This window comes from Ranitomeya imitator, chromosome 4, assembly GCF_032444005.1.
Source record: "Ranitomeya imitator isolate aRanImi1 chromosome 4, aRanImi1.pri, whole genome shotgun sequence".
NCBI lineage: Eukaryota > Metazoa > Chordata > Amphibia > Anura > Dendrobatidae > Ranitomeya > Ranitomeya imitator.
The window spans coordinates 639,312,365-639,338,609 of record NC_091285.1 but is presented as its reverse complement, the minus strand read 5'-3'; the positions used below and the strand labels follow the sequence as shown (position 1 = coordinate 639,338,609).

At 45.8% G+C, this 26,245-nt stretch overlaps 1 protein-coding gene across 1 annotated transcript in view; it reads left to right on the top strand.

Annotated features, from left to right (window-relative positions):
• The first annotated feature begins 1,894 nt into the window (after window positions 1-1,894).
• ASH2L (ASH2 like, histone lysine methyltransferase complex subunit) overlaps window positions 1,895-26,245 on the top strand; it is a 41,022-nt gene continuing 16,671 nt past the window's right edge. The window contains exons 1-9 of the mRNA XM_069766859.1: window positions 1,895-2,020; window positions 9,240-9,306; window positions 9,439-9,581; window positions 9,668-9,756; window positions 10,527-10,621; window positions 10,987-11,082; window positions 17,336-17,431; window positions 19,018-19,093; window positions 25,920-26,010. Of these exons, the coding sequence (XP_069622960.1) occupies window positions 1,917-2,020; window positions 9,240-9,306; window positions 9,439-9,581; window positions 9,668-9,756; window positions 10,527-10,621; window positions 10,987-11,082; window positions 17,336-17,431; window positions 19,018-19,093; window positions 25,920-26,010 (857 nt within the window). The 5' untranslated portion in view covers window positions 1,895-1,916. The remainder of the gene's footprint in view (window positions 2,021-9,239; window positions 9,307-9,438; window positions 9,582-9,667; window positions 9,757-10,526; window positions 10,622-10,986; window positions 11,083-17,335; window positions 17,432-19,017; window positions 19,094-25,919; window positions 26,011-26,245) is intronic.

The window sequence follows — 26,245 nt, the reverse complement described above, 5'->3', positions numbered from 1 at the left end:
TGTGGTGAAATTGCAAAAAAAAAGAGTCCAATTCCACAATCCACAATTTTTTTTTTTGGGGGGGGGCGATTTTTTTTTTTTTTTTTAACATGCTCACTAAATGCTAAAAGTGACCCGCCATTATGATTATCCAGGTCATTACGAGTTTATAGACACAAAGCATGTATAGGTTCTCTTTTATTTAAGTGGTGAAAAAAAATTCCAATGTTTGTAAAAAAAAAAAAAAAAAAAGACCTGCAGCGTCTCCATTTTTCGGGATCTGGGGCTGGGTGATGGCTTACTTTCTGCACGCCAATCTGACATTTTTACTGATATTATTTTGGTGTGTATACAGTCTTTTGATCACCTGTTATTGCATTTTATTGCAATGTTGCAGAGACCAAAAAAAATAATTCTGGAGTTTCGATTTTTTTCTGGCTACGCCGTTTACCGATTGGATTAATTCTTTTTATATATTGATAGATCGTGCGATTCCAAACGCAGTGATACCAAAAATGTGCATATTTAATTTTTTTTAGCGTTTTATTTATAAATGGGGCGAAAGGGGGTGTGATTTTAAATGTTATATTTTTTAAATTTTTTTTACTTGCTTCAATAGTCCCCATGGGAGACCAGAAGCTGCGATCATTCGACCGCTTGTGCTACATAGATCAGGGCTGTCAATAAACCAATTTGTAGGTTTTTCTTTGCCTGGTGACCTTTTAATGCATTTTTATTGCATTTTGTGTGCGAGTTGCGGAGACTAAAACACTGCAATTTTGCCGTCTTTTTTATGACGTTTCGATAGATCGGATTTTTACAGATTTGAAGCCAAATCTTTTTTATTTTTAAATATGGAAAAGGGCTGATTTAAATCTTTTGAGTTTTTTTTTTCATTTTTTATACTATATTTCCCAGTCTAGGATTAGATTCTGCATTATTCGCTTGTGTGATATACTCTGAATTCACAGCATATAGTAAAAATAACGATCTGCAACGGAGCCCATCACGATGGCAGCAACGTGGCCCGATAAGCTTCCTGTCCGCCATGACAACCTATAGACACAGCGCGATTCTGATAGGAAAATCAAAAAGGCATCAAATGCAGCAACAACAAAAAAAATGAATTTGATGGCAACGTATTCGTCAAAATTGATTTATCCTGTCATTTATTAGGCTGTGTTCACACGTTGCGTTTTTTTCGCGGTTTTTCCCGATAAAAACGCTATAAAACCGCAAAAAAACGCATACAATAAGCATCCCATCATTTAGAATGAATTCCGCATGTTTTGTGCACATGATGCGTTTTTTTCCGCATAAAAAACGCATACCGCACAAAATCCGGACATGCTCTATCTTTTTGCGGTTTTTTTGCGGATTTCCCACTCCAAAATGCATTGGGAAGTGTCCGGAAAAAAACGCGTCAAAACCGTGGCAAAAACGCGTCAAAAACGCATGCGGTTTTCTTGCGGATTTCATGCAGAAAATGTCCGGAATTCTCAGGAATTTTCTGCATGAATTCCTGAACGTGTGCACATAGCCTAAGGCAAAAATTGCTGTCGTAAAAAGTTTAAAAAAAAATTGCCTTTCCAAAGGAGATGCTATATTTTTTTTTACCACAGATTTCTTAAAGCTTAAATAAAAGCCATAGTCAGTCACTAGACTTTCTCAGCTTGTTTTATGAAGCGAACCAGTAATCCCCCATTCCTATATAGTGGTTTAGAGTCTAGCAGGAGAGAGAAGCATATTATTTTTCCGTCTCCTCAGCGCCACAGAAATCTGCGTCACTTCCTCCACAGTATTTTCCCGCACTTTTCTCAGCTTATGGTTTTGCCCTTCCCAAGATGGCCGAAGCGTTCGACGCATGCTCCGTTCTGCTTCCCGCCTTTGCTCCTCCCCCCAGCGCTGCGGAGTCGGACGGACACGTGGTTTTGTATATGAAGATGGCGTCGGTGGCGGATAAGGAGGATGTTGAAGCGGGAGGAGGAGGAGCGGCAGGACCCGGGTGTAGCCCGACAGGGGGCGGGGACAACCGTGCCGGGTGAGAGAGTGGGTGGCTAAGTCATGGGTTGTTTGTGATTTTTTGTGAGGTGACCTTGTGCCGGCGGCTGCAGCCCATTCATAGTGTCGGCCATAGCTGGGCACGGGGCCGGCATCCTGTGTGCCCTGCGGGGGTCTGACAACCTTTAAGGGGGTTTCCTATAATATTTCTCCTTATATTGGTGTTTCCTTGGTGCCAGTGAATGGGAACAGCCCTATCTCCAGGTGATGGAGTCTCCACCATCCTAACACTTCACTGACACACTGTAGCAAACCCTCAGCACGGTATGTGGCTGATAGGATGCAAGTGTAGCAAATCCCAGCAGCGAGAAGCATCAGCACTGGGGAGAGAGTCATGTTTCCATACACTGACAGCAAGCAGGTAGAAAAACACAGGTTTGTAGGTGCTGTCTATATATTATTATTATTATTATTACTCCATTTATTCAATAGCACTTTGCATGTGAGGAGGGGTGTACATAATAAAATATATGGGGGAACTTGGAGGGGTCCATGTTTTTGGGGGAGGGACTTTTTTTGACTTATATTTGTGTATTTGGGGTGAAATTCACTTTTACTACTCCATTCCTTACACGTTTTTGCACCGTTTGACTCTTACAGGGTCTTTATTTCCCGCTACAGTCACTGTTTAGTTTGGCCTTTGGCTATAAATCGGCAGAGAAAAGGAAGGATCAGACCCGAGCGTGGCGGCACGTATCTCTATGCACGCTCGAGTCCAGCATCCGTGCAATCCCCGTCCGAGAAGGGATAAAGGAGAATAAAAACTCCCATAATATAGTGGAAACGAGCTCACTGACAGATTCTCAGTTAAAGGGAACCTGTCACCCCCGTTTTTTGAGATTGAGCTATAAATACTGTTATATAGGGCCTGCACTGTGTGTTACTATAGTGTATGTAGTGTACCCTGATTCCCCATGTATGCTGAGAAATACATTACCAAAGTCGCCGTTTTCGCCTGTCAATCAGGCTGGTCTGGTCAGGTGGGCGTGTTCACAGCGCTCTTTTCTTCCCCAGCTTTCCGTTGGTGGCGTAGTGGTGTGCGCATGTCCAGAGTTCCGACTTCCCTGCGCCCACGTGAAGACACAGCGCGCGATCTGCGCTGTAATCCCTTGCATCGGTGGGGGCGGCCATCTCGGCTTTGGGAAAATGGCCGCCGCGATCTCTAATGCGCACGCGCGGCATCCCGCGGCCATTTTCCTGAAGCCCCGTGCAGCAGAGCACTCCATCTGCGCACGCGCGGCCCCAGGAAGATGGCCGCCCCCACCGATGCAAGGGATTACAGCGCAGATCGCGCGCTGTGTCTTCACGTGCGCGCAGTGGATTCGTCACTGCGACATGCGCACACCACTACGCCACCAACGGAAAGCTGGGGAAGAAAAGAGCGCTGTGAACACGCCCACCCGACCTGACCAGCCTGATTGACAGGCGAAAAAGGCGACTTTGGTAATGTATTTCTCAGCATACATGGGGAATCAGGGTACACTACATACACCATAGTAACGCACAGCGCAGGCCCTATTTAACAGTATTTATAGCTCAATCTCAAAAAACGGGGTGACAGGTTCCCTTTAATTCATTCAGCAGTGGACAGAGCAACACCGAGGCCGTAGGAGGCAAACGGTGCCATAATTTTAACGGAAATATATATATATATATGTGCACAAAAAAGACTCATTGCAGCTGAAACGTCGCCACGCCACCACCGCTATTAAAGTCCCTTTTGTATTGTTGAAAATACTGGAGTGCTGCCTCTTTTTTATGTGTATATACTAGATGGTGGCCCGATTCTAACGCATCGGGTATTCTTGAATATGCATGTCCACGTAGTATATTGCCCAGCCACGTAGTATATTGTCCAGTGACGTAGTATACAGCACAGAGCCACGTAGTATATTGCCCAGCCAGGTTTGTCACAGGTTAAAAAATAAACATATACTCACCTTTCCGAGGGCCCCTTGTAGTCCACGGCAGCTTCCGGTCCCAGGGTTGGTATTGGCGCAGGACCCGTGATGACGTCGCGGTCACATGACCGTAACGTCATGGCAGGTCCTTTTCCCTTACCATTTTTGCCACCGGAATCTGCAACGGAAGATGGTGGCCGGCGCGAGCGACTACGGAGGGTGAGTATAGCAGGGTTTTTTTTATTTTTAACATTACATTTTTTACTATTGATGCCGCATAGGCAGCGTCAATAGTAAAAAGTTGGGGACACACAGGGTTAATAGTGGCGGTAAAGGAGTGCGCTACCCGCGGCATAACGCGGTCTGTTACCGCGGGCATTAACCCTGTGTTAGCGGTGACCAGAGAGGAGTATGCGGGCGACAGGCACTGACTGCGGGGAGTAAGGAGCGGCCATTTTCTTCCGGACTGTGCCCGTCGCTGATTGGTCGCGGCAGCCATGACAGGCAGCTGGCGAGACCAGCGAATGAATAACCGTGACAGACGGAAGTGACCCTTAGACAATTATATGGCAGAGAGAGATATTGGTTTGTATTGCTGTTTTCTGAGACTATTTTTAGGATGATGGCGCTGTGTGAGGGCTATTTTTTTTGTTTGTTTTTTCAGGGTAAAGTATTTTCTGTTTTTTTTAGGGTACATACGGTACTTGTTTTTATTGCTTTCTTAAGGGTAAGTTGCAGTAACCCCTCGCGCCGCCAAGCCAGGCTGGAGTTTGCCAAAACTTACCTGAAAAAGCCTAAAACGTTTTGGAAGAATGTTCTCTGGTCAGATGAGACAAAAGTAGAGCTTTTAGGGCAAAGGCATCAACATAGAGTTTACAGGAGAAAAAAAGAGGCATTCAAAGGAAAGAACACGGTCCCTACAGTCAAACATGGCGGAGGTTCCCTGATGTTTTGGGGTTGCTTTGCTGCCTCTGGCACTGGACTGCTTGACCGTGTGCATGGCATTATGAAGTCTGAAGATTACCAACAAATTTTGCAGCATAATGTAGGGCCCAGTGTGAGAAAGCTGGGTCTCCCTCAGAGGTCATGGGTCTTCCAGCAGGACAATGACCCAAAACACACTTCAAAAAGCACTAGAAAATGGTTTGAGAGAAAGCACTGGAGACTTCTAAGGTGGCCAGCAATGAGTCCAGACCTGAATCCCATAGAACACCTGTGGAGAGATCTAAAAATGGCAGTTTGGAGAAGACACCCTTCAAATATCAGGGACCTGGAGCAGTTTGCCAAAGAATGGTCTAAAATTCCAGCAGAGCATTGTAAGAAACTCAATGATGGTTACTGGAAGGGGTTGGTCGCAGTTATTTTGGCTAAAGGTTGTGCAACCAAGTATTAGGCTGAGGGTGCCAATACTTTTGTCTGGCCCATTTTTGGAGTTTTGTGTGAAATGATCAATGTTTTGATTTTTGCTTTGTTATCTTTTGTGTTTTTTTTTTATTTAATACAAATTAAAAGAGGATAATAATACCAAATAATTTGTGTTTGCAATCATTTTCAGGAAGAAACTGAGTATTACCTTGACAGAATTGCAGGGGTGTCAATACTTTTGGCCATGACTGTATGGTTAGATCAGACATTTACAGATACGGAGATACCTACTCATTTTTGTTTTTAAAGTAATCCTGTCCACAGATACAGTGGGGCAAAAAAGTATTTAGTCAGTCAGCAATAGTGCAAGTTCCACCACTTAAAAAGATGAGAGGCGTCTGTAATTTACATCATAGGTAGACCTCAACTATGGGAGACAAACTGAGAAAAAAAAATCCAGAAAATCACATTGTCTGTTTTTTTAACATTTTATTTGCATATTATGGTGGAAAATAAGTATTTGGTCAGAAACAAAATTTCATCTCAATACTTTGTAATATATCCTTTGTTGGCAATGACAAATGTTTTCTGTAAGTCTTCACAAGGTTGCCACACACTGTTGTTGGTATGTTGGCCCATTCCTCCATGCAGATCTCCTCTAGAGCAGTGATGTTTTTGGCTTTTCGCTTGGCAACACGGACTTTCAACTCCCTCCAAAGGTTTTCTATAGGGTTGAGATCTGGAGACTGGCTAGGCCACTCCAGGACCTTGAAATGCTTCTTACGAAGCCACTCCTTCGTTGCCCTGGCGGTGTGCTTTGGATCATTGTCATGTTGAAAGACCCAGCCACGTTTCATCTTCAATGCCCTTGCTGATGGAAAGAGGTTTGCACTCAAAATCTCACGATACATGGCCCCATTCATTCTTTCATGTACCCGGATCAGTTGTCCTGGCCCCTTTACAGAGAAACATCCCCAAAGCATGATGTTTCCACCACCATGCTTTACAGTAGGTATGGTGTTTGATGGATGCAACTCAGTATTCTTTTTCCTCCAAACACGACAAGTTGTGTTTCTACCAAACAGTTCCAGTTTGGTTTCATCAGACCATAGGACATTCTCCCAAAACTCCTCTGGATCATCCAAATGCTCTCTAGCAAACTTCAGACGGGCCCAGACATGTACTGGCTTAAGCAGTGGGACACGTCTGGCACTGCAGGATCTGAGTCCATGGTGGCGTAGTGTGTTACTTATGGTAGGCCTTGTTACATTGGTCCCAGCTCTCTGCAGTTCATTCACTAGGTCCCCCCGCGTGGTTCTGGGATTTTTGCTCACCGTTCTTGTGATCATTCTGACCCCACGGGGTGGGATTTTGCGTGGAGCCCCAGATCGAGGGAGATTATCAGTGGTCTTGTATGTCTTCCATTTTCTAATTATTGCTCCCACTGTTGATTTCTTCACTCCAAGCTGGTTGGCTATTGCAGATTCAGTCTTCCCAGCCTGGTGCAGGGCTACAATTTTGTTTCTGGTGTCCTTTGACAGCTCTTTGGTCTTCACCATAGTGGAGTTTGGAGTCAGACTGTTTGAGGGTGTGCACAGGTGTCTTTTTATACTGATAACAAGTTTAAACAGGTGCCATTACTACAGGTAATGATTGGAGGAAAGAGGAGACTCTTAAAGAAGAAGTTACAGGTCTGTGAGAGCCAGAAATCTTGATTGTTTGTTTCTGACCAAATACTTATTTTCCACCATAATATGCAAAAAAAAATGATAAAAAAACAGACAATGTGATTTTCTGGATTTTTTTTTTTTCTCAGTTTGTCTCCCATAGTTGAGGTCTACCTATGATGTAAATTACAGACGCCTCTCATCTTTTAAGTGGTGGAACTTGCACTATTGCTGACTGACTAAATACTTTTTTGCCCCACTGTACATACTGTCCACAGTGGCTTTTACAGCATGTTTCTCTCTGTAATATCGCATCATTTCAGAATCATTTGTTCCTGGCTGAGATCATAGTCAGTGCCTGATACATGCTGCCCGTAGATCAGCTGTCACATTGCCTGTAATTTCTTTATTTTTTATTAGTTTTTTATTACTAATGCTGTGGAACCATCAGTAACCAGTGATCCTATCAAGGGGAGGGCGATGGCTGAACAAATTGCTGCAGTCAGAAATTGTCAGTGGCATTTAAGTGGTTAGACAGCGGCAATCTGCACTAGCTCCTAACATGTGCCATGCCTATACTGGGGTTATCAGGTGAGGGGTTAATTGATGGCCTGGCTTTATCATAGACCACTAATATTAGATGTGTGGGGATCAGTCTCCTGACATCCCCATTCAGCAGGGGCCATGATTGACGCATCACAATCAGAGCGCCTTATAGTGGCTGCGACTGGTGTTGCAGGTCATTTCTTTTTATTTGATGGGGATTCTGCAGTACCAGGCACAACCACTTTGGACATAAGGCGCCATTTCCTGTCACACAATAAATTGGACGATGCAATTGGTGGAGCGCTTTGGTTCCTCTCAATGACCTCTCTATACATCATAGAGTGAGCTCTGAGCCTGTTCCTAACACGTTCAGGAGCCATCCATCAACTGGAAATGTTTTGTTTTTGTTTTTTATAAAAGTTACTGGTTTCAGAAATAGGCTATACACACTTTTTTTTTTTCCTTTGCTTTTTTAAAATTTATTCAAAACAAGTCCAGATATATACCTTTTAATGGTACTTCCTAAACATACAAAAAAACAAAAGATGGCAGTCAAATTACAGCCATCTTAAAGAAGCCAACCATAAGGAAAATTTCAAATGAATTTTATTAAAGACCAATAGGAACAATAGACATACATATTAAAAAAGCTACTTCATTTAATCAGAATCATACCCCATGGGGGAACCGTGGAGAAAAACACACTAAATGCCGTAGCAAAACAAACCAAAGGAGTACTGGAAAACCGCCTAACTATGGTGTGTACCAATTCATTAAAGCCCACAGACTCACATAGATCTCATATTAGGTGCTAATTGCATCCCATTTTATATCCATGCTAGAGTACTTTGTGCAATTCATAGCCTAAAATAAATTTATATGATGCTATAGCTCAGTAATCCTAACGTAAACACCACTCCCATATCTCAGAATCAATAATAAAGAAGACCCAGGCATATACAGTTACCTATAAGTGAATGTCCGGTGGCGTGCGTGCTACCACAGTTTCCCCAGCGCCCCGACGCGCGTTTCGCCCTTTCTACTTCTTCCGGAAGCTCCCGGATGCTGTAATTTGACTGCCATCTTTTGTTGTTGGGTTTTTTTTGTAAAATTTTGATTTTTTTTTTTTTTTTTTTTTTTTTTTTTTTCTTTCCTGCCAGTAATAACTTTTTTATAGTTTTTTGTTTTGTTTTTTTTTTTTGTTTTTTTTTACCTTTTATTATTATCCCCTTAATTGCACTGACATGGAGAATTATGTTACCGGGTCATTCTTACTGCACAGTGAGCCCCGTAAAAATAAAACTGAAAAAAAAAAAAAAACAATGGCAGGTTTGCATTATTTTATTTTTTTTTCAGCCAATTCATCAACTTGAATTTCTTTTTTTCCAGTGAAGTGAATGGTGTCATCCTAAATGACAAATTCTACTGCAAAAAGCAAATAAACACTGTAGAGTTACCGTATATAAAGGGGGGGGGGGGAAAGTCATGGCTGTTGGAAGGAGAAGAGCAAAAAATGAATTTGGATAAACGGCTATTCCCTGCATCTTGTATACATGTGGCCCTCACAGATAGCCGGCCTGGCATGGGAGGCATTCGGCCTCTGTGTACTAGCCGTCTCCTGCCTCCACATATGTCCGGTGCCCTGTGTGTCACGTCCTTGCCTGGGAGCGCGGAAGGTTTTATTCTATGCCCTGACCGTATTATTTCCATATCTTTGCAGTGACTTTGTACAACTGAGCTCAGCAACTGCGCTGGACACCGAGTCTTCCAACGAAAAGGACGCTTTGGTATGTAACATGTTCATATTCATCCATCTGGTTTCCATCCAAAGCCAGTATCTGTGTAATGCAAGAGCCTAAAGTTCTGAAGGGCTCATGTATGGAAGTGATCCGCACCACATTCATCTCTGCCTCTGCTAGGACTCCACAGCAGAAGGAGACATCATGGACACACAAGGTGGCTCAGTGGATGAAGAAAATGGCCGGCAGCTCGGCGATATCGAGCTACAATGCGGCATCTGTTTGAAGTGGTTTGGAGCAGATACCTTCGGGATAGACACCACGTATGTTCTTATAAGCCTCTTGTATCTGCTCTTGCTGAGTGCTATGGACATGTGTTCAGGCACCTTACATTTCTTCTTTTGTTCAGGTCTTGTCTTCCGTTTATGACCAACTACAGCTTCCATTGTAACGTTTGCCATCACAGCGGAAACACCTACTTCCTGAGAAAGCAAGCCAGTAAGTGAGTGACGGTAAATGCAGCCATCGCATTGTAGGTTGGACTGTGCAGACCTCGCTCAAGGATCTGTTGGGTCCCAGATTTCTTAGGCTACTTTCACACTAGCGTTTTTTTAATACGTCGCAATGCATCGTTTAGGGGAAAAAACGCATCCTGCAAAGTTGTTTGCAGGATGCGTTTTTGCCCCATAGAGTAACATTACCTACGCATTGCGACGTATTGACACACGTCGCAACCGTCGTGCGACGGTTGCGCTGTGTTGTGGTGGACCGCCGGGAGCAAAAAACGTTACATGTAACGTTTTTTGCTGCCGACGGACCGCTTTTTCCGACCGCGCATGCGCGGCCGGAACTCCGCCCCCACCTCCCCGCACCTCACAATGGGGCAGCGGATGCACAGGAAAAATGCATCCGCTGTCTCCGTTGTGCGGCGCATTCACCGCTAGCGTCGGAATCTCGGCCCGACGCACTGCGACGGGCCGAATCCGTCGCTAGTGTGAAAGTAGCCTTAATTAGATCCTGCAGGTCCGATTGATATCTGGGAAATGCGAGACTACCATCAGATACTCCAATGCAGTCCTCCATAAAGTCGGCTTCAGGCCTGGCTTTCTGATAGTCCTAAAAAAGTAAGATTCTCCAAGACTGGCCAGGTCTTGCATTAGATTACCACGACAGAACTTCTTTTAATTGCCTATTTTTGGTATAGGTCTTTAATATTAGATCATTATGGGTCTTAATTTCTAATTTTACTAAAACTCTTTGTTTTGTAGACTTGAAGGAAATGTGTCTTACCACTTTGGCCAACTTAACGTGGCATTCCCGAAACCAGGATGAACACCCTAAGACTATGTTTTCCAAAGACAAGGTGATGTTGACATTTCCTGTTCCCTACACCCGGGTATATCTCCTCCTTGTTTAAGTGCACGGGTTAAATCTATGAAGATTACGATGAGGCTGGTTTATTTTGGGTGTTAATATTTTTACTGATCCATTTCCATGATCACTTGCATGCTGAAATATCCGATGCGGTTTTCCCCTCTTTATATTGTTACTATAGAGCGCTGAAATATGAGAGTTCAGATAAACCTCAAAAAGAGGAGGGGAAAATCCTTTGGGTGTAAACGGAGGAGAAGGAGATCTATAGCTGGAGATCAGTACCAGATGATGAAAGGAAACGATTTCCAAACTTAATTGTGACTTAGTTCTCATCATGTTTCCTGTCTACTTTAGGACATTATACCTTTCATTGATAAGTATTGGGAGAGTCTGACTACTCGACAACGGCCAGGAAAGATGACCTGGCCAAACAGTATTGTGAAGACTATGGTACGTGTCAATGGTGGAATAAAAAGAGGATCTGTAGTGCGCCTGAAGCCACCTCCATACGTGCGACCTATGGTGCGGGTGATCGGTCTGTCACCAGCTACCTTGCCAGGTCTCCCATAAACAGGAGCGCTTAGCCAGCTGAAAACTCCCTTGTTCTCTGTGATAGAGCCACTGGCCGACATCTGAAATTGGAGATGCCAGATCCTTAAGGCTAGGCTCACATTGCGTTAGTGCAGTCTGTTCAACGCATACGTTAAACGGACTGCGTTAATGCAAGTACCGAAAAAGATCGCGTTTATGCGATAGAGCATCTGCGCTAGCGCGATCTGTAGTGGCGGTGACGGACCCGAAAACGCTGCAGACTGTGTCCGAGGGTCCGTCACAGAATGACGGCACATCGCTAACGCATGCCGATTATTACATGCGTTAGCGCACCCATTAACTGCCATTATGTAGCGCATCGCTAACGCATCCATTACATAGCGTTAGTACCACTATTTAACGGATGCCGTCAGTGCATTGCCATTAACGCAATGTGAACCCGGCCTAACTCCCCCGGCAATGATCTGTCCGGAGTGCCCAGACTATTGGCCAAACCCGTCGATATCGACAGGTTTGGCTGACGTTAGCCCACTGTGTATGGGGGCTTAAGGCTAGGATTATACGACGACTTGGGCAGCACAGTATGTCTCATTGCATGTTGCATCACAATTAAAGTGAACGCCTTCACATCACGATGAAATGTGATCACAAGAAATCGAAGCCTGCTGTGTTTCTTGTGACTTGTCTGTTGTGGTTGCACTAAGTTGTGACAATCGCTTTTATTCTAGTTTGACATAACATTGCAATACAGCGGTCAAAGACATGTTGTAGCTGGTCACTAACTTCCCCGGTGTATGTGGACAATTAGCCTTTTATGTGTAGGTTTATGTAATACACTTTTTATTCTGTGACTTCTTTTCTCTAGTAACCCCCCACGACAGCACACCTGGAGGATGTTACACCTTTCCTAATAGGGACAGGAAATGACAAGAGGTTAAATAACCCCTCCCTCATCCTCCCCTCAGTGTTTTTTCCTGTCCCTACTAGGGATGAAGAGGTCATCCCAGGTATGCTGTGCCGGCAGCGGTCACCAGGGAGAAACAGATTCTATGCCGGGCAGCTGGGGAGCAGACTTGCCTCTCTTCCCCGAGCGCTGCTCCCGTCTCTCCAGGACTCGGGACTTGCGCCACCAGTCCGCACCGACAAGGCAAGGTCTGGGCGGCATTCTTCGGCTGGAGGCCTCCCTGAGCTCTCCAGCCCCTCTCCTCCTCCAGCGCTGTGCGCGAGATGAGGGCTTCCGGTCTGAAGCCGGCGGCAGGAAGTGACGTCAGACGCCGGCCGGCTTCAGTACTCAGGAGGCTCCTTTGCGTTCCACGCTGGAACGCATGTCAGTTAGCGTGGATATCGGCGGTCTTTCTCCCCCCACATCCGGACATTGGAGGAGGAGGTCCTCTCACAGGAGGACAGGTGCTGTGTCCGGTCGCCTATTTAAGAGCCCCGGACAAGAAGACGTCTCAGGTAAGACCACAGTGTGGTGAAAATCATGGAGACGTCTGCCTCGCGCTCTGCTCTTGCAGATCCCAGCACCATCCCGGCCCCAGTAAGTAATCTGGCCCAGGGTGTCCATTCCCTGATGTGGGTTGTAGTCTTACGATTCCTTCTCCCCTTCCTTTTAGGGGGACAAGGAACCCACATCAGGAAGCAAAACAAAAACTACCCGCAAATGCGCAGTTTGTATGAAGAAGCTGTCCTCTTCATACAAGAAATCATTGTGCAAAGAATGCACAGACAAAATAATCAGAGAGGAACAGCCATCCCTGATAGAAGAGATTAAAACCTTAATCCAGCAGGACATTAAAACATCTCTGGCCACTCTTTCCCAGCCTACACCATCTCCTAGTGCCCCTCCTGGGGCTAAGAAAAGGAAACTTAATCCACAGGAGGAAGAGCAGGAGGACTCTCAAGGAGAGACGTCGGACGAACCCCCAGAGGAGGGTGAATTATCCCTGGACTCTGAAACTGTCCAGCAAGAGAGATAATACTTCTCTTCATCTGATATAGAAGAACTCCTTACGGCTGTAAGGAAAACTATGGAGGTTGAGGAAGAGAAGACGGCCCAGTCAGTGCAAGAAGAGATGTTTGGAGGACTTCGTTCTAGGAAGCGTCAGGTGTTTCCTATTCACCAAAACATCCGGGATTTAGTTCTGGACGAGTGGGAATCCCCAGAAAAGAAGCTGACTACTCCAGCAGAAATTAAAGACAGATTTCCTGTGGATGCCGAGACAGCGTCATGCTGGTCTGAAGTTCCAAAAGTGGACGTCCAGATTGCCAGAGTAGCCAAAAAGACCACGCTACCATTCGAGGATGCCTCCCAACTGAGAGACCCTCTGGAACGTAAGATGGACGGACTACTAAGGAAGTCGTGGGAAACGTCAGCGTCTTTACTGAACATCAATTCAGTATCCACCTGCGTGGCTAGATCGATGCATCGCTGGCTGGGGCAGCTAGAGGAGCACTTGTCCTCAGGTACCCCGAGAGAAGATATTCTAGCCTCCTTGCCTATCTTCCAGAAAGCAACAGGCTTTTTAGCAGATGCTTCCGCAGAATCCGTGAGCGTGACGGCGAGATCATCCGCACTGTCAAACTCGGTAAGGCGTGCACTCTGGCTAAGATCCTGGTCTGGGGATATGACTTCCAAGATGAGGCTGTGTTCTATTCCTTTTAAAGGAAAGTATATGTTTGGACCAGCCTTGGATGACCTTTTGGAGAAGGCTTCAGACAAGAAAAAGACCTTACCAGAACCTAGAAACCCTAGGAAAAGACCCTTCCGCGCTCAGCAGGAGCATACTCCTCAATACAGAGGAAAGGGTAAAACAGGTCGCTGGAGCTATCCGAAAGGAGGGAAGGACAGGAATCTTTTTCTTTCACAACCCCAAAACCAGAGAAAGCAATGACGCCGTCATAGTGGGGGGTCGGATTTCGAACTTCCTCCCAGTCTGGCAAGAGATCGGTGTGGATCAGTGGACCTTAAGATTAATCAAAGAGGGGATGAAAATAGAGTTTACATCATATCCCCAAAAAAGAATGAAAACTACAACTTTATCAACACCGAAACTACAGTCCACCCTGATAACTGGGATAGAAGATCTCTTAATCAACAATGTGATCTCCACAGTCCCAAAAGACGAAAGAAACAAGGGCCATTATTCCAGCCTATTTCTGATAAGGAAACCAAACGGAACCCATCGGATGATAATCAATCTGAAACCGCTGAATCAATATGTAACCTACAGAAGATTCAGAATGGAGTCCGTCAGATCGACAGTACCCTTAATAGGGCAAGACTTCGTCATGGCAACCATCGACTTACAGGACGCATATTATCACATCCCAGTCCATCCAACCTATCGGAAATTTCTAAGGTTTGTAAGGTTTGCAGTCACCAGAGGAGAAGTTATAGACCACTTCCAGTTCAATGTCCTCCCATTCGGACTATCATCAGCTCCAAGGATCTTTACAAAGGTCATGTCCGAGGTGATGGCGTACATCAGAAGTCGACGGATATGCATAATCCCATACCTCGACGACCTCTTGGTAGTGGCTCCCACGGTTCCAATTCTACAGGAACATCTTCAAACAACAGTCCAGATCCTGTCATCCCTGGGTTGAGTGATAAACCCCAAAAAATCGGATATGGTTCCGTCCACAACGAAGATCTTTTTAGGGGTCTTATTAGACTCCCACAGACAAACATCTTTCTTGCCCGAACAAAAACGGTCCCTGCTTACATCAAGGATAAGAACATTGCGGGACAAGATGAGAGTATCTCTAAGATGGGCCATGTCGGTTCTAGGTACCATGACATCTTGCATCCAGATGGTGGCATGGGCTCAAGCCCACACCAGGATACTTCAGACACATATTCTGTCAAGCTGGGACGGATCCCCAGGTTCTCTAGACAAAAAAATCCGGATACCACCGCATGTAAAGTCCTCATTAACATGGTGGCTACAAAAAGAGAACTTAATGAGGGGAGTTCCCTGGTTGTAGGTACCAGCAGTGACCATAACAGTAGATGCCAGTGGAAAAGGTTGGGGAGCTACGGTAGACCAGCACATATTCCAGGGATTCTGGTCAGCCGAAATAGCACAACAATCCTCGAATTTCAAAGAGCTAAAAGCAGTAGAAGAAGTTCTCAAAGCGGCGGTAACTCTTGTACAAAATTCCCACTTAAAAATATACTCAGAGAACATGACAACAGTTGCCCACCTTCGCCACCAGGGAAGTACAAGACACGAAGATCTAAAAAGAATATCCGCAAGAATATTTTCGTGGGCCGAAGAACATGTGCTCTCCATATCCGCCCTACACATAAAAGGGGAGATAAACGTACAAGCCGACTTCCTGAGCAGAACAGAGGTCCACCCAGGAGAATGGAGCCTAAACCCAGAAGTCTTTCAGATACTGGTCAAAAGATGGGGACAGCCAGAAGTGGACTTGTTCGCGAACAGTCAGAACGCAAAGGTAGACCAGTTCTTCTCGCTAGATCCGATGAATCCGGGGTTAGCTGTGGACGCATTGGTCCAGCCATGGACATTCTCGCTAGCATACGCTTTCCCGCCATTGCCGGTCCTACCAAAAGTCCTGCAGAAAATAAGGGCAGAAAAACTCAAGGTGATCCTAGTGGCTCCACTTTGGCCCAAAAGAGGTTGGTTTGGGGCCCTCATCAGTCTAAAGATAGATGGGCCAATAGCACTTCCACCGGTCAAAGACCTTCTCGACCAGGGGCCAATACTGCATCCAGATCCCGAGAGGCTACACCTAAATGCCTGACTTCTGAATTCTCAATTCTGAGAACTAGAGGACTATCAAAGAGGGTAATTGAAACATTACAAAAAAGTCGCAAAACGGTTACTAATTCTATTTACCAAAAGATCTGGAAGACGTTCATCACATGGTGTGCTCCTGAGCAACCTAACCCAGATAAACCAAACCTAGCCAAGATCCTGGATTTTCTACAAGATGGGCTGGAGAAGGGTCTCAGACCCAGCACCCTCAAGGTACAAGTGGCAGCCTTGAGCTCTTATTTTGACCAGTCTTTAGCCAACCATAGATGGGTAAGAAGATTCATGACGGCGGCATCCCGCATATCTCCAAGACCCATAAATATAGTTCCATCCTGGGACCTGAATATAGTCCTGAAAGGACTTACACTGCCACCATTTGAACCCTTATCTTCCATAACCATGGATAAACTCGCTTGGAAAACCACCTTCCTGGTAGCTATAACAGCCAGAAGAGTGGGTGAACTACAAGCCCTGTCAATCAACGAGCCCTACATGAAGATTCTTCAGGACAGGCTTATCCTACGATTAGACGCATCCTTTCTCCCAAAGGTCGTCTCCGATTTCCACAAATCGCAGGAGATAATTCTTCCATCATTCTATCAAGAACCAAAGAATGAGGAAGAGGAACATTTCCATACTTTGGATGTTCGAAGAATGGTACTCTATTATCTTCATGCATCAGAAAAGATTAGGAAAGATCAAAATCTGTTTATTCATCTTCTCGGCCAGAATAAGGGGAAGAAGACTTCCAGATCCACAATTGCAAATTGGATCAAAAGAGCAATCCTGGAGGCTTATCAAATTCAAGGCCTTCCACCACCAGGAAAGCTTACAGCCCATTCTACTAGAGCAACAGCTGTCTCCTGGGCCGAGAAAGCCAGTGCTTCCATCGAGCAAATATGCAGAGCGGCTACATGGTCCTCGGTCCATACGTTCTCCAAACATTACAGGCTTGACCTGATGTCAAAAGAAGACTTAGCCTTCGGAGAAAAAGTCCTTAGTGCTGTAGTCCCTCCCTAAAAATTACTCTTGGGTACTGCTCCAGGTGTGCTGTCGTGGGGGGTTACTAGAGAAAATAGAATTATTCTTACCGTTAATTCGGTTTCTAGTAACCCACCACGACAGCAGGAGTAATCCCTCCCTTTGCTTAATATACGTTCTGAAAAGAATAAATATAATTTGAAGCATTCATTCTCCTGTGGTCCTTTATAATAACACTGAGGGGAGGATGAGGGAGGGGTTATTTAACCTCTTGTCATTTCCTGTCCCTATTAGGAAAGGGGTAACATCCTCCAGGTGTGCTGTCGTGGTGGGTTACTAGAAACCGAATTAACGGTAAGAATAATTCTATTTTTACATTTCAGACTAAAGAACGGGATGTGTTTTTAGTAAAGGAACATCCAGATCCAGGGAGCAAGGATCCAGAGGAAGATTATCCAAAATTTGGCCTGCTCGACCAGGTGACTATGATTACAAAGCTGACATTTTCCCTTATGTCTCCATAAGGGCAGTCCCACACATCCAGATAATTCCGGTACCGGAATTATCCGTGTCCGTGTGCCCATGCGTTTCTGTGGCACATCAGTGTGCCGCCTGTGTGCCCACTGGGTACCACACGCACCGTGCAGGAGACGGCGCTAAAGTTTAGCGCTGTCCCCTGCATCTGGTGCTGAAGCCGCCATTGATATCTTCTCTGCGTTTGCTGTAGAGAAGATATGAATATTCTTTTTTTTTTTTTTTTTTTGTTTCTCGTGTTTAAAATAAAGATCCATGTCCCCACCCCCCTCCCACCCCCTGTGCGCCTGCCCGCTGTTCTTAAAATACTCAGTCACGTGGGGCCGCTCATTTACAGTAATGAATATGCGGCTCCACCCCTATGGGAGGTGGAGCCGCATATTCATGACTGTAATCGGCGGCCCCACGTGACCGCTTATACAGTAGAAGGTGCGGCCAGGACAGGAAGCAGCGCCAGCCAGCGAGGGAGCCGGGTGAGTATTTTAAGAACAGCGGGTGGGCGCACAGGGGGTGGGAGGGGGGTGGGGACATGGATCTTTATTTTAAACACAAGAAACAAAAAAAAAAAAAAGAATATTTATATCTTCTCTACAGCAAACGCTGCTGCAGAGAAGATATCAATGGCGGCTTCAGCACCAGTGGGGGGGGGACAGCGCTTACTGTAGCGCTGTCTCCTGCACGGCACACGGACTGCACACGGACAACGTCCGTGTGCGGTACGTGTTTTACCCGGACCCATTGACTTTAATGAGTCTGTGTAATCCGTGCGCTCCCACGAACACTGACATGTCTCTGTGTTTGGCACACGGAGACACGGTCCGCAAAAAATCAATGACATCTGCACAGATGCATTGATTTCAATGTGTCTACGTGTGTCAGTGGCTCCGGTACGTGAGGAAACTGTCACCTCACGTACCGGAGCCACTGACGTGTGAAACTGGCCTAAAGCAGATCGGTGGGAGGGCGGCTTCTCATATACCCGGCACAGTCACCTTTTTACTTTGTTGCCGCAGCTTCTCTGATATCTGCCGATCTTTCGTGGTTTTAGGGTATGTGCACGCGTCCGGATTTTTGGCGTTTTTTTTTTTTTGCGGAATTTGGCCATTAAAAACGCTATAAATCCGCTAAAAAAACGCTAACATTATGCATCCTATCATTTAGAATGCATTCCGCATTTTTTGTGCAGATGTTAGCGTTTTTTTCCGCAAAAAAAACGCATACCACAAAAAATCCGGACATGCTCTATCTTTTTGCGGATTTTTTGCGGATTTCCTATCAAAAAGGACATTCCGGAAAATAAATAAAAAAACGCTAAAAATCTGCAAAAAATCAGCGCAAAAAATGCGCAAATTCCGTGAGAAATCCGCGTGAAAAAAGCACGCGGATTTCTGGCAGAATTCTCAGGATTATGTCAGGAAAAAATCCTGACGTGTGCACATAGCCTTACACTTGTAACAGTAAAGCCGCCGTCCTTATGCAATGAAAACACATTTGCAACTTTTAATGTTATACTGAACTTTCTTTGTTCTAGGACTTGGCGAATATTGGCCCGGCATATGATAACCAGAGGCAGAGCAACGCAGTATCCAGTGGAGGTGGTTTGAATGGTGAGTGATCTTTGTACTGCTGGTATTTATTATATAAATATGTATAATATTCTGTAATTCCTTGAAGGGAATAAAGTTTGATTTCCTCCTGGTTGCTGTGGTGTTTTTTTTTTTTTTTTTTTTAGTGCAAATTTAGGATGATTAACCCCATATCTGCAGGTTAATAGCCATTTTTTACGTGAACATGTTCCCTTTAAAGAAGTTGTTAGGGACTTAACGATTGACAACCTATCCCTAGGATCGCTCATCAATATGAGATTAGTGGTGGTTCAACGCCCGGGACAGCCACCGATCAGCTGAAATCTGTTCCAGCAGCGACCGGATGCACGCTATGTACTGAGTAGAAAGCTGCTGCAGCACACAAGGCCTAGTGGCCACTGCTGGGTACTGCACTTTATCTCCTGTTCACTTGAATTGGGATATAAACTGCGCTACTCGGCACTAGCCACGAAGCAATGTACAGGGGCTGTGGTGTTCTCTCAGGACATCACTTATTTCTGGCTGCGGCTGGAGAGGATTGAAGCAGAACTGTGGGAGTTCCGGCTGTTAGACTGCCACTGCCCGCCTATTGATGATTATGTTCTGTTTAATCCATAGATCATTTGGGGGTCCAGGTCCTCTCCTACTTCCCAACTGATGTTGCAGAAGTGCATAGCTCCTGCATGTGTGGAGTACAGGCCCGATAGAAAATGATGGAAAAATCAAGCTTTTTTCCAGGTCACCACCTGACAGCACCATGGAGGACGTCCTTCTTATCCATAGTGGGATAGGAAACTACGAGAGTTTAAAAGGACCCTCCCCCTACCACCCTTCAGTGTTTTTCCTGTCCCACTGTGGATGGGAACGACGAGAGTTCGTCCGTCCGTCCCATGCAGAGAGGATTGGGGGGACTCTGCCTCTTCCTTCCCACTAGAAGACTGCTGTGCTGACACCCGAGTCATAGGGTCCCTCAGCAGCACCAGTGTAGCGCTGCTCCTGGTTCAGGGTCGCTTCCCCCTGGGGGTGGGGCCTCTCGACCCTCGGCGCAAGACCCCGATGTACCTGCCATTTAACGCCTCTGCTGGGTACATCCTTAGCAAGCGCATCCGGGGGTAGTGCCGCAAGTCATCTCAGTGGAGGATCGGTGTGTGTGCGCAGTCCGGGAGCTCACTTCCGGATCGCGCTCCTGCACGAGTCACTTCCAGTTCGCGGCTGCCTGTCAGGAGGTCTGGGACAGTGGTGGCAACAGTATAAAGGTATGTGTGGGCTATGGGGGTTTATCCAGTGGTATAAAAGATAATCCAAAACCCGAGATACTGCAGAAGGCCCAGGCGCATGTGAGTCCCGGGAGGGGCCTGCTTCCTCAGATCTTCAGTCAAGCGTATAGGCCCATGCGACATGTTTTATATATTGTGTGTTATAGGCTTCTGCGGTGGCTAAGAAATCCGGGAAGTGCAGGAAATGTGCCATAAGACTTAAGGACTCCTGGCAGAAGTCTCTCTGCGAGTCGTGCACCAGTCGTATTGTGGGAGAACGGGCCTCTCTCATGACGAATATGAGAGCCATTCTCAGGGAGGGGGTGCATGCCTCAATATCTGGCTTAACATTTCCCCAGCCCATCCAGTCTGACCCCCAGGATCCACAGAGATCCAAGAAAAGGCAGAGAGAATCGGATCTGTTGTCTGAGGACAGCTCTTTTGAATCAGATCTGGAGGAGGAAGAGTTAAGCAGGGATCCTCCAGAGAGAGGGAAGAAATATTTGTTTTTGTCTAATGATATAGAAGAGCTCTTGGGAGCGGTTAGACAGACTATGCAGATTGAGGAACCCACATTTGCTCCAACAGTTCAGGACGAAATGTTTGGGGGGCTACGTTCTCAGACCTCAAAAGTCTTTCCCGTAAATGCCCATATTCATTCTATGATTTTAGAAGAAGCAGAAAGGAGGTTATCAATTCCTAGAGACTTTAGACTCTTGCCTCCCTTTCGATCATGAAGAAGTCAAGGACTGGGAGGATATCCCAAAAATTGACATTCCTCTTGCAAAAGTTTCTAAGAGAACCGCCATTCCATTTCAGGACTCCTCTAAGTTAAAGGCGCCGATGGATCGCAAGGCGGATGGGTTCTTAAAGAGAGCCTGGGAAAGCTCAGCGGCGGTAATCCGCACAAATATAGTGGCAACATCTGTGGCGCGGGCTATGCATTTGTGGATAGATGACTTGAAAGATCAACTGTCAGCTAGAACCCCTAGAGCAGGGGTCCCCAACCTGTAGCTCAGGAGCCACATGTGGCTCGCGGTCCTATGAATTGTGGCTCGCGGCTGTCTGTCAGCTTGGAGCATTAGCTCCAGTTCTAGCAAACGGGTATGAAGAGCACATCTGAAAATGGTGAATTTTGTGAGCAGCCCTGCATTGAAGAGCAGATGTGGATGCACATATACTGGTGTTAGGGGTTTTGAGATGAATTCAGTATGGTACGCTGGAGACAAGATGACACCATGTGTCAGAGGAGGTGTTTGAAGCTGGATGTGACAGTGACTTGGGAGTGCTTGATAGGAGAATACTGAATTGGGGGTACTATAGGAACCCCTGGAACTTTGTATACTGCTTTGGAGTGATTGATTTTTGAGGAAAAGCTTTGGTTACCATTATGCCTGTAATGGGGGCTTTGGTTGCCACTATTGTGAGGGGGGGCGGGAGCTGAATGTGGTTCGCGACCCTCTCTCAAAACTGAATGTGGTTCGTGACTCTCTCTCAGCGCTGAATGTGGCTCTCAAGGTCCGAAACTTTGGGGACCTCTGCCCTAGAGAGACCATTATTAAAGCAATTCCTCTACTAAAGCTAGCAACCAACTTTCTAGCAGATGCTACTGCAGAATCCGTTAGGTTCACAGCTAGAGGCCAGTCTTTTTCAAATGTAGCCAGGAGGGCTATATGGTTGAAGAACTGGTCAGGCGATGTTCATTCTAAAAATAAGCTGTGCTCCATCCCTTTCTTAGGCAGTAGAGTCTTTGGACCCATTCTTGATGATATTCTGGAATAAGCTTCAGATGAAAAAAAGGGGTTTCCAGAGGAAAAACGTAGAAAGTGTCAGCCCTTTCGCAGGCCCTATTATAGTCAAAGATCAGACTATAGGGGTAAGGGAAAGCAGGGGAGATGGAGCTATCAAAAAGAGGGAGAAGATAGGAACAAAAATAGGGGTTCAGGTCCCTCGACCTCTAGGTCAGAATTTCAAAGGAAATGACTCCATCAGAATAGGGGGCGGCTGTCGAACTTCTGGATAGAGTGGGGAGAGATTACCAGAAGTCCTTGGGTTATCTCTCAGGGGTACAGAATAGAATTCGACTCCCTTACCCCAGAAAAAATTTTGTGTCCAACATCCATTTCTCTTCAGTCTCCCCTATGTGGTTGGACATCCAGGAAGGGGTCATTACTCGGGCCTGTTCTCTATAAAGAAGCCTTCGGGGGAATCCAGAACTATAATAAACCTCAAGCCCCTAAACAAATGGCTAGAATACAAAAGGTTCAAAATGGAATCTATACGCTCTACAATTCCCCTGTTAGGAAAGACGTGGTAATGTGCACTGTAGACTTAGAGTGCATATTATCTCGTTCCAATCTTCACAGATCACCAAAAGTACCTCAGATTTGTGGTAGAAAAAGAAGGAAGAGTCTACCATTACCAATTTTGTTGCCTCCTATTCGGTTTGGCGACAGCGCCCAGAGTTTTTACAAAGCTTGTCGTAGAAATAGTGGCTAATCTGAGAAATCAAGACATCACAATAGTACCCTATTTAGACGATTTAATGGTGGCAGACTCTATAGGGCAGCTCATAATCGACTGTCACTTGGTGATCGCCACTCTGCAGAAATTAGGTTGTGTGGTGAACTGGTCAAAGCCAGACCTGACGCCCAAACCAAGAATAAAGTTTCTGGGAGTTATCCTAGACTCAAATGTCAGACAATCTTTTCTTCCAGACGGGAAGTGGACCGATTTTAACAAAAAGAATCTGCCATTTTTTAAGAAGCCGAGTCTCCATCAATGATGCATTTAAGATCCTCGGATTAATGACAGCCTGCATTCCTTGTCAACTGGAGCCAGTTTCATTCCCGTCGGTTACAGAGGGCAGTTCTCGCTTCCTGGGACAGAAGACGAGCATCACTGGACAGGGAGTTCCGTCTATCCCAGGGGTGTCAAACTGCATTCCTCGAGTGCTGCAAACAAGTCATGTTTTCAGGATTTCCTTGTACTGCACAGGTGATAATTTAATCACCAACTCATTATTTGTGTAGGTGATTAAATTATCACCTGTGCAGTACAAGGAAATCCTGAAAACATGACCTGTTTGCAGCCCTCGAGGAATGCAGTGTGACACCCCTGGTCTATCCCATCAAGTCAGACGGTCCCCACGCTGGAGGACTGTTCCCAGAAATTTCCAGGTCGGTGTTCCGTGGATCCAGTCTCCAGCAGTTACGGTGACCACAGACGCAAGCCAACAAGGTTGGGGTGATCAAGTCCTCGGAAGAAACTATCAGGGGCAGTGGAATTCAGAAGACAACAAGAATTCCTCAAATCACAGAACTACAGGCGGTTTGGAAGGTCCTGTATTCAGCACAAGTTCTAAAGAACAAACACCTGAAGATTCTGTCAGACAACACGACGACGGTAGCCTTTCTTCGGCATCAGGGTGGTCCAAGACATCCAAAATTACAACATCTAGCGGATCAGATCTTCAGTTGGGCAGAAAGATCGGTGCTCTCAATTTCAGCTGTGCATCTGAGGGTTCAAAGAATCGGGTTGCGGATTTTCTGAGCAGAAAGAAGCTGTCAGCTACGGAGTGGGAGCTAAACAGCGAAATTTTCAGCGAACTATGCCAACGCTGGGGAAAACAGGAGGTGGACTTATTCGCCGTCAGACGGAACGCGAAGGTCGAAACATTTTTATTCACTGAACCTGTGGGAAAGACCGGCGGATATAGACGCTCTCTCAATCATGGAGCACGGGTCTGTTATATGCTTTCCCCCCTCTTGCATTAATTCCAAGAATCCTCAGTAAGATATACGAGGACAGAGCTCAGATCATTCTAGTGGTTCCTTTCTGGCCCAAAAGGAGCTGGTTCCCCTTACTAAAAAAGTTGGCGGTAGAAGAACCTTTTCTCCTTCCTAAAAGAAGAGATTTACTCCTTCAGGGTCCGATTCTCTGAGAGTCCAAGTGGCAGCCCTCAGCATTTTCTATGATTCTTCCCTAGCCTCCCACCCCTGGATTGCTCGTTTTTCCAGGGCAGTTCTGAGGCTGAGACCCTTAATATAGAAAACTGTTCCCCCTTGGGATCTTAACCTGCTCCTTAATGAGTTGTGCAAAAATCCTTTTGATCTAGCAGAAGATATAGACATTGCTAATCTTTCCCTCAAAACAGCCTTCCTAGTAGCCATTACATTGGCTAAAAGACTGGGGGAACTTCAGGCCCTGTCCACGCAGAACCCCTATCTGCAAATATTTGATGATAGACTAGTCTTAAAACTTGATCCAGGTTTTCTTCCTAAGGTGATCTGAGATCCAAATATGAATCGGGAGGTAGTGCTTCCATCATTTTGTCAGTTTCCCAAAAACCAGAAGGAGAAATGTTACCATAACTTCTATGTTAGGGAGACCATACTTTAAGTACTTGGAGGCAACTAGGGCCTGGAGACAGGATAGCAATCTGTTTATCCTTTTTAGAGGTCCTAATAAAGGGAGAAAAGCATCGAAATCTACCATTGCGAGATGGATTAGGTCCACCATTAGCCTAGCTTATCAGGCACAGGGAAATGGTCCCCCAGGCAGCCTTAAAGCTCATTCATCCAGGGCTATAGCCGCTTCATGGGCAGAGAAAGGGGGTGCATGGCAGATCAGATCTGCAGAGCTGCATCCTGGTCTAGTCTCAGTACCTTTTCTAAACATTACAAACTAGACGTAGTGTCGTCTCAGCTAGCCTTTAGCAGGAAGGTGCTTCATGCAATAGTCCCCCACCCTAGGACCAAAATCTCCTATGTTACTTCTCCATGGTGCTGTCAGGTGGTGACCTGGAAAACGGTAATTAGACCTACCGGTAATTGTATTTCCAGGAATCCATCCTGACAGCACTACTAGTTTACAAATACGTACGCTGCATACTTATGTGAAGTAACATTTGTATAATGATTATGTTCAAATAAAATTATTTTTTTGCATCCATCCAGAGGTGTTACTTTGGAAAATCACTGGTGGAGTGGGGAGGGTCCTTTTAAATTCTGGTGGTTTCCTGTCCCACTATGGATAAGAAGGACTTCCTCCATGGTGCTGTCAGGATGGATTCCTGGAAATACAATTACCGGTAGGTCTAATTACCGTTTTCCTGCACAGCGGCACTATCGCCGACTATTCAATGATGCAGTTACCCTGCACAGTGGATGTGCGGACATTGCTGTGCAGAAAAAGTCTACGAAGTTGACACCGCAACTACTGGGGCGCCTTCATTCTACAGGCCAGTAAGGCTAACGCTCCCTGGGGTTGACTCCTATGTTCATGAAGTAATAGCCATTGTGAGGGCGGCACTGAGCTTCTTGCTTTCACTGTCGTAGCATCCACCACTACTGGGATCTTGCTATGTACAGACTTGTATACTGGGACGGTAAATCATTATGCACGTGGCGACCACATTGTTTGCTATGTGCAGTCATAATGTTACTGTTTCAGGTGACCCTCTGGTTTTACTTCATAACGTTCTTTCATGACAATTGCAGAAATTAAGCCGGTCTCTTCAACAGAACGTGGGTGCAATAGATGAGGGCCGTGCCAGTCGTTGTCTTCATATTGCTTCTGTCTGTACTTAGGATCCGCTGCGGCCAGCTCTGCGAAAGGGAGAGGAGCCAAGCGCAAGCAGCAGGACAACAGTTCTTCCAGTGCAACGAAAAGAACCAGAAGGTAATGGGCTTGTCCAGGAAGTGGCCACGTGATATATATTTTCCTATACGTAATGCCTCTTAGACGCCTAGGCTGTGTAAGATACAGGCATTGTCCTCCACCAGGAGAAGCCCAGGTCTCACTGCACCAGTGTAAGTGTGACAGGTACTATGATAAAATCCTCAGTCAGTTTAGCACTGGCTAAGACAAGGCTGTGCCTCCCCAGACCATCGCTGCTGACCCACCACAAAACTAA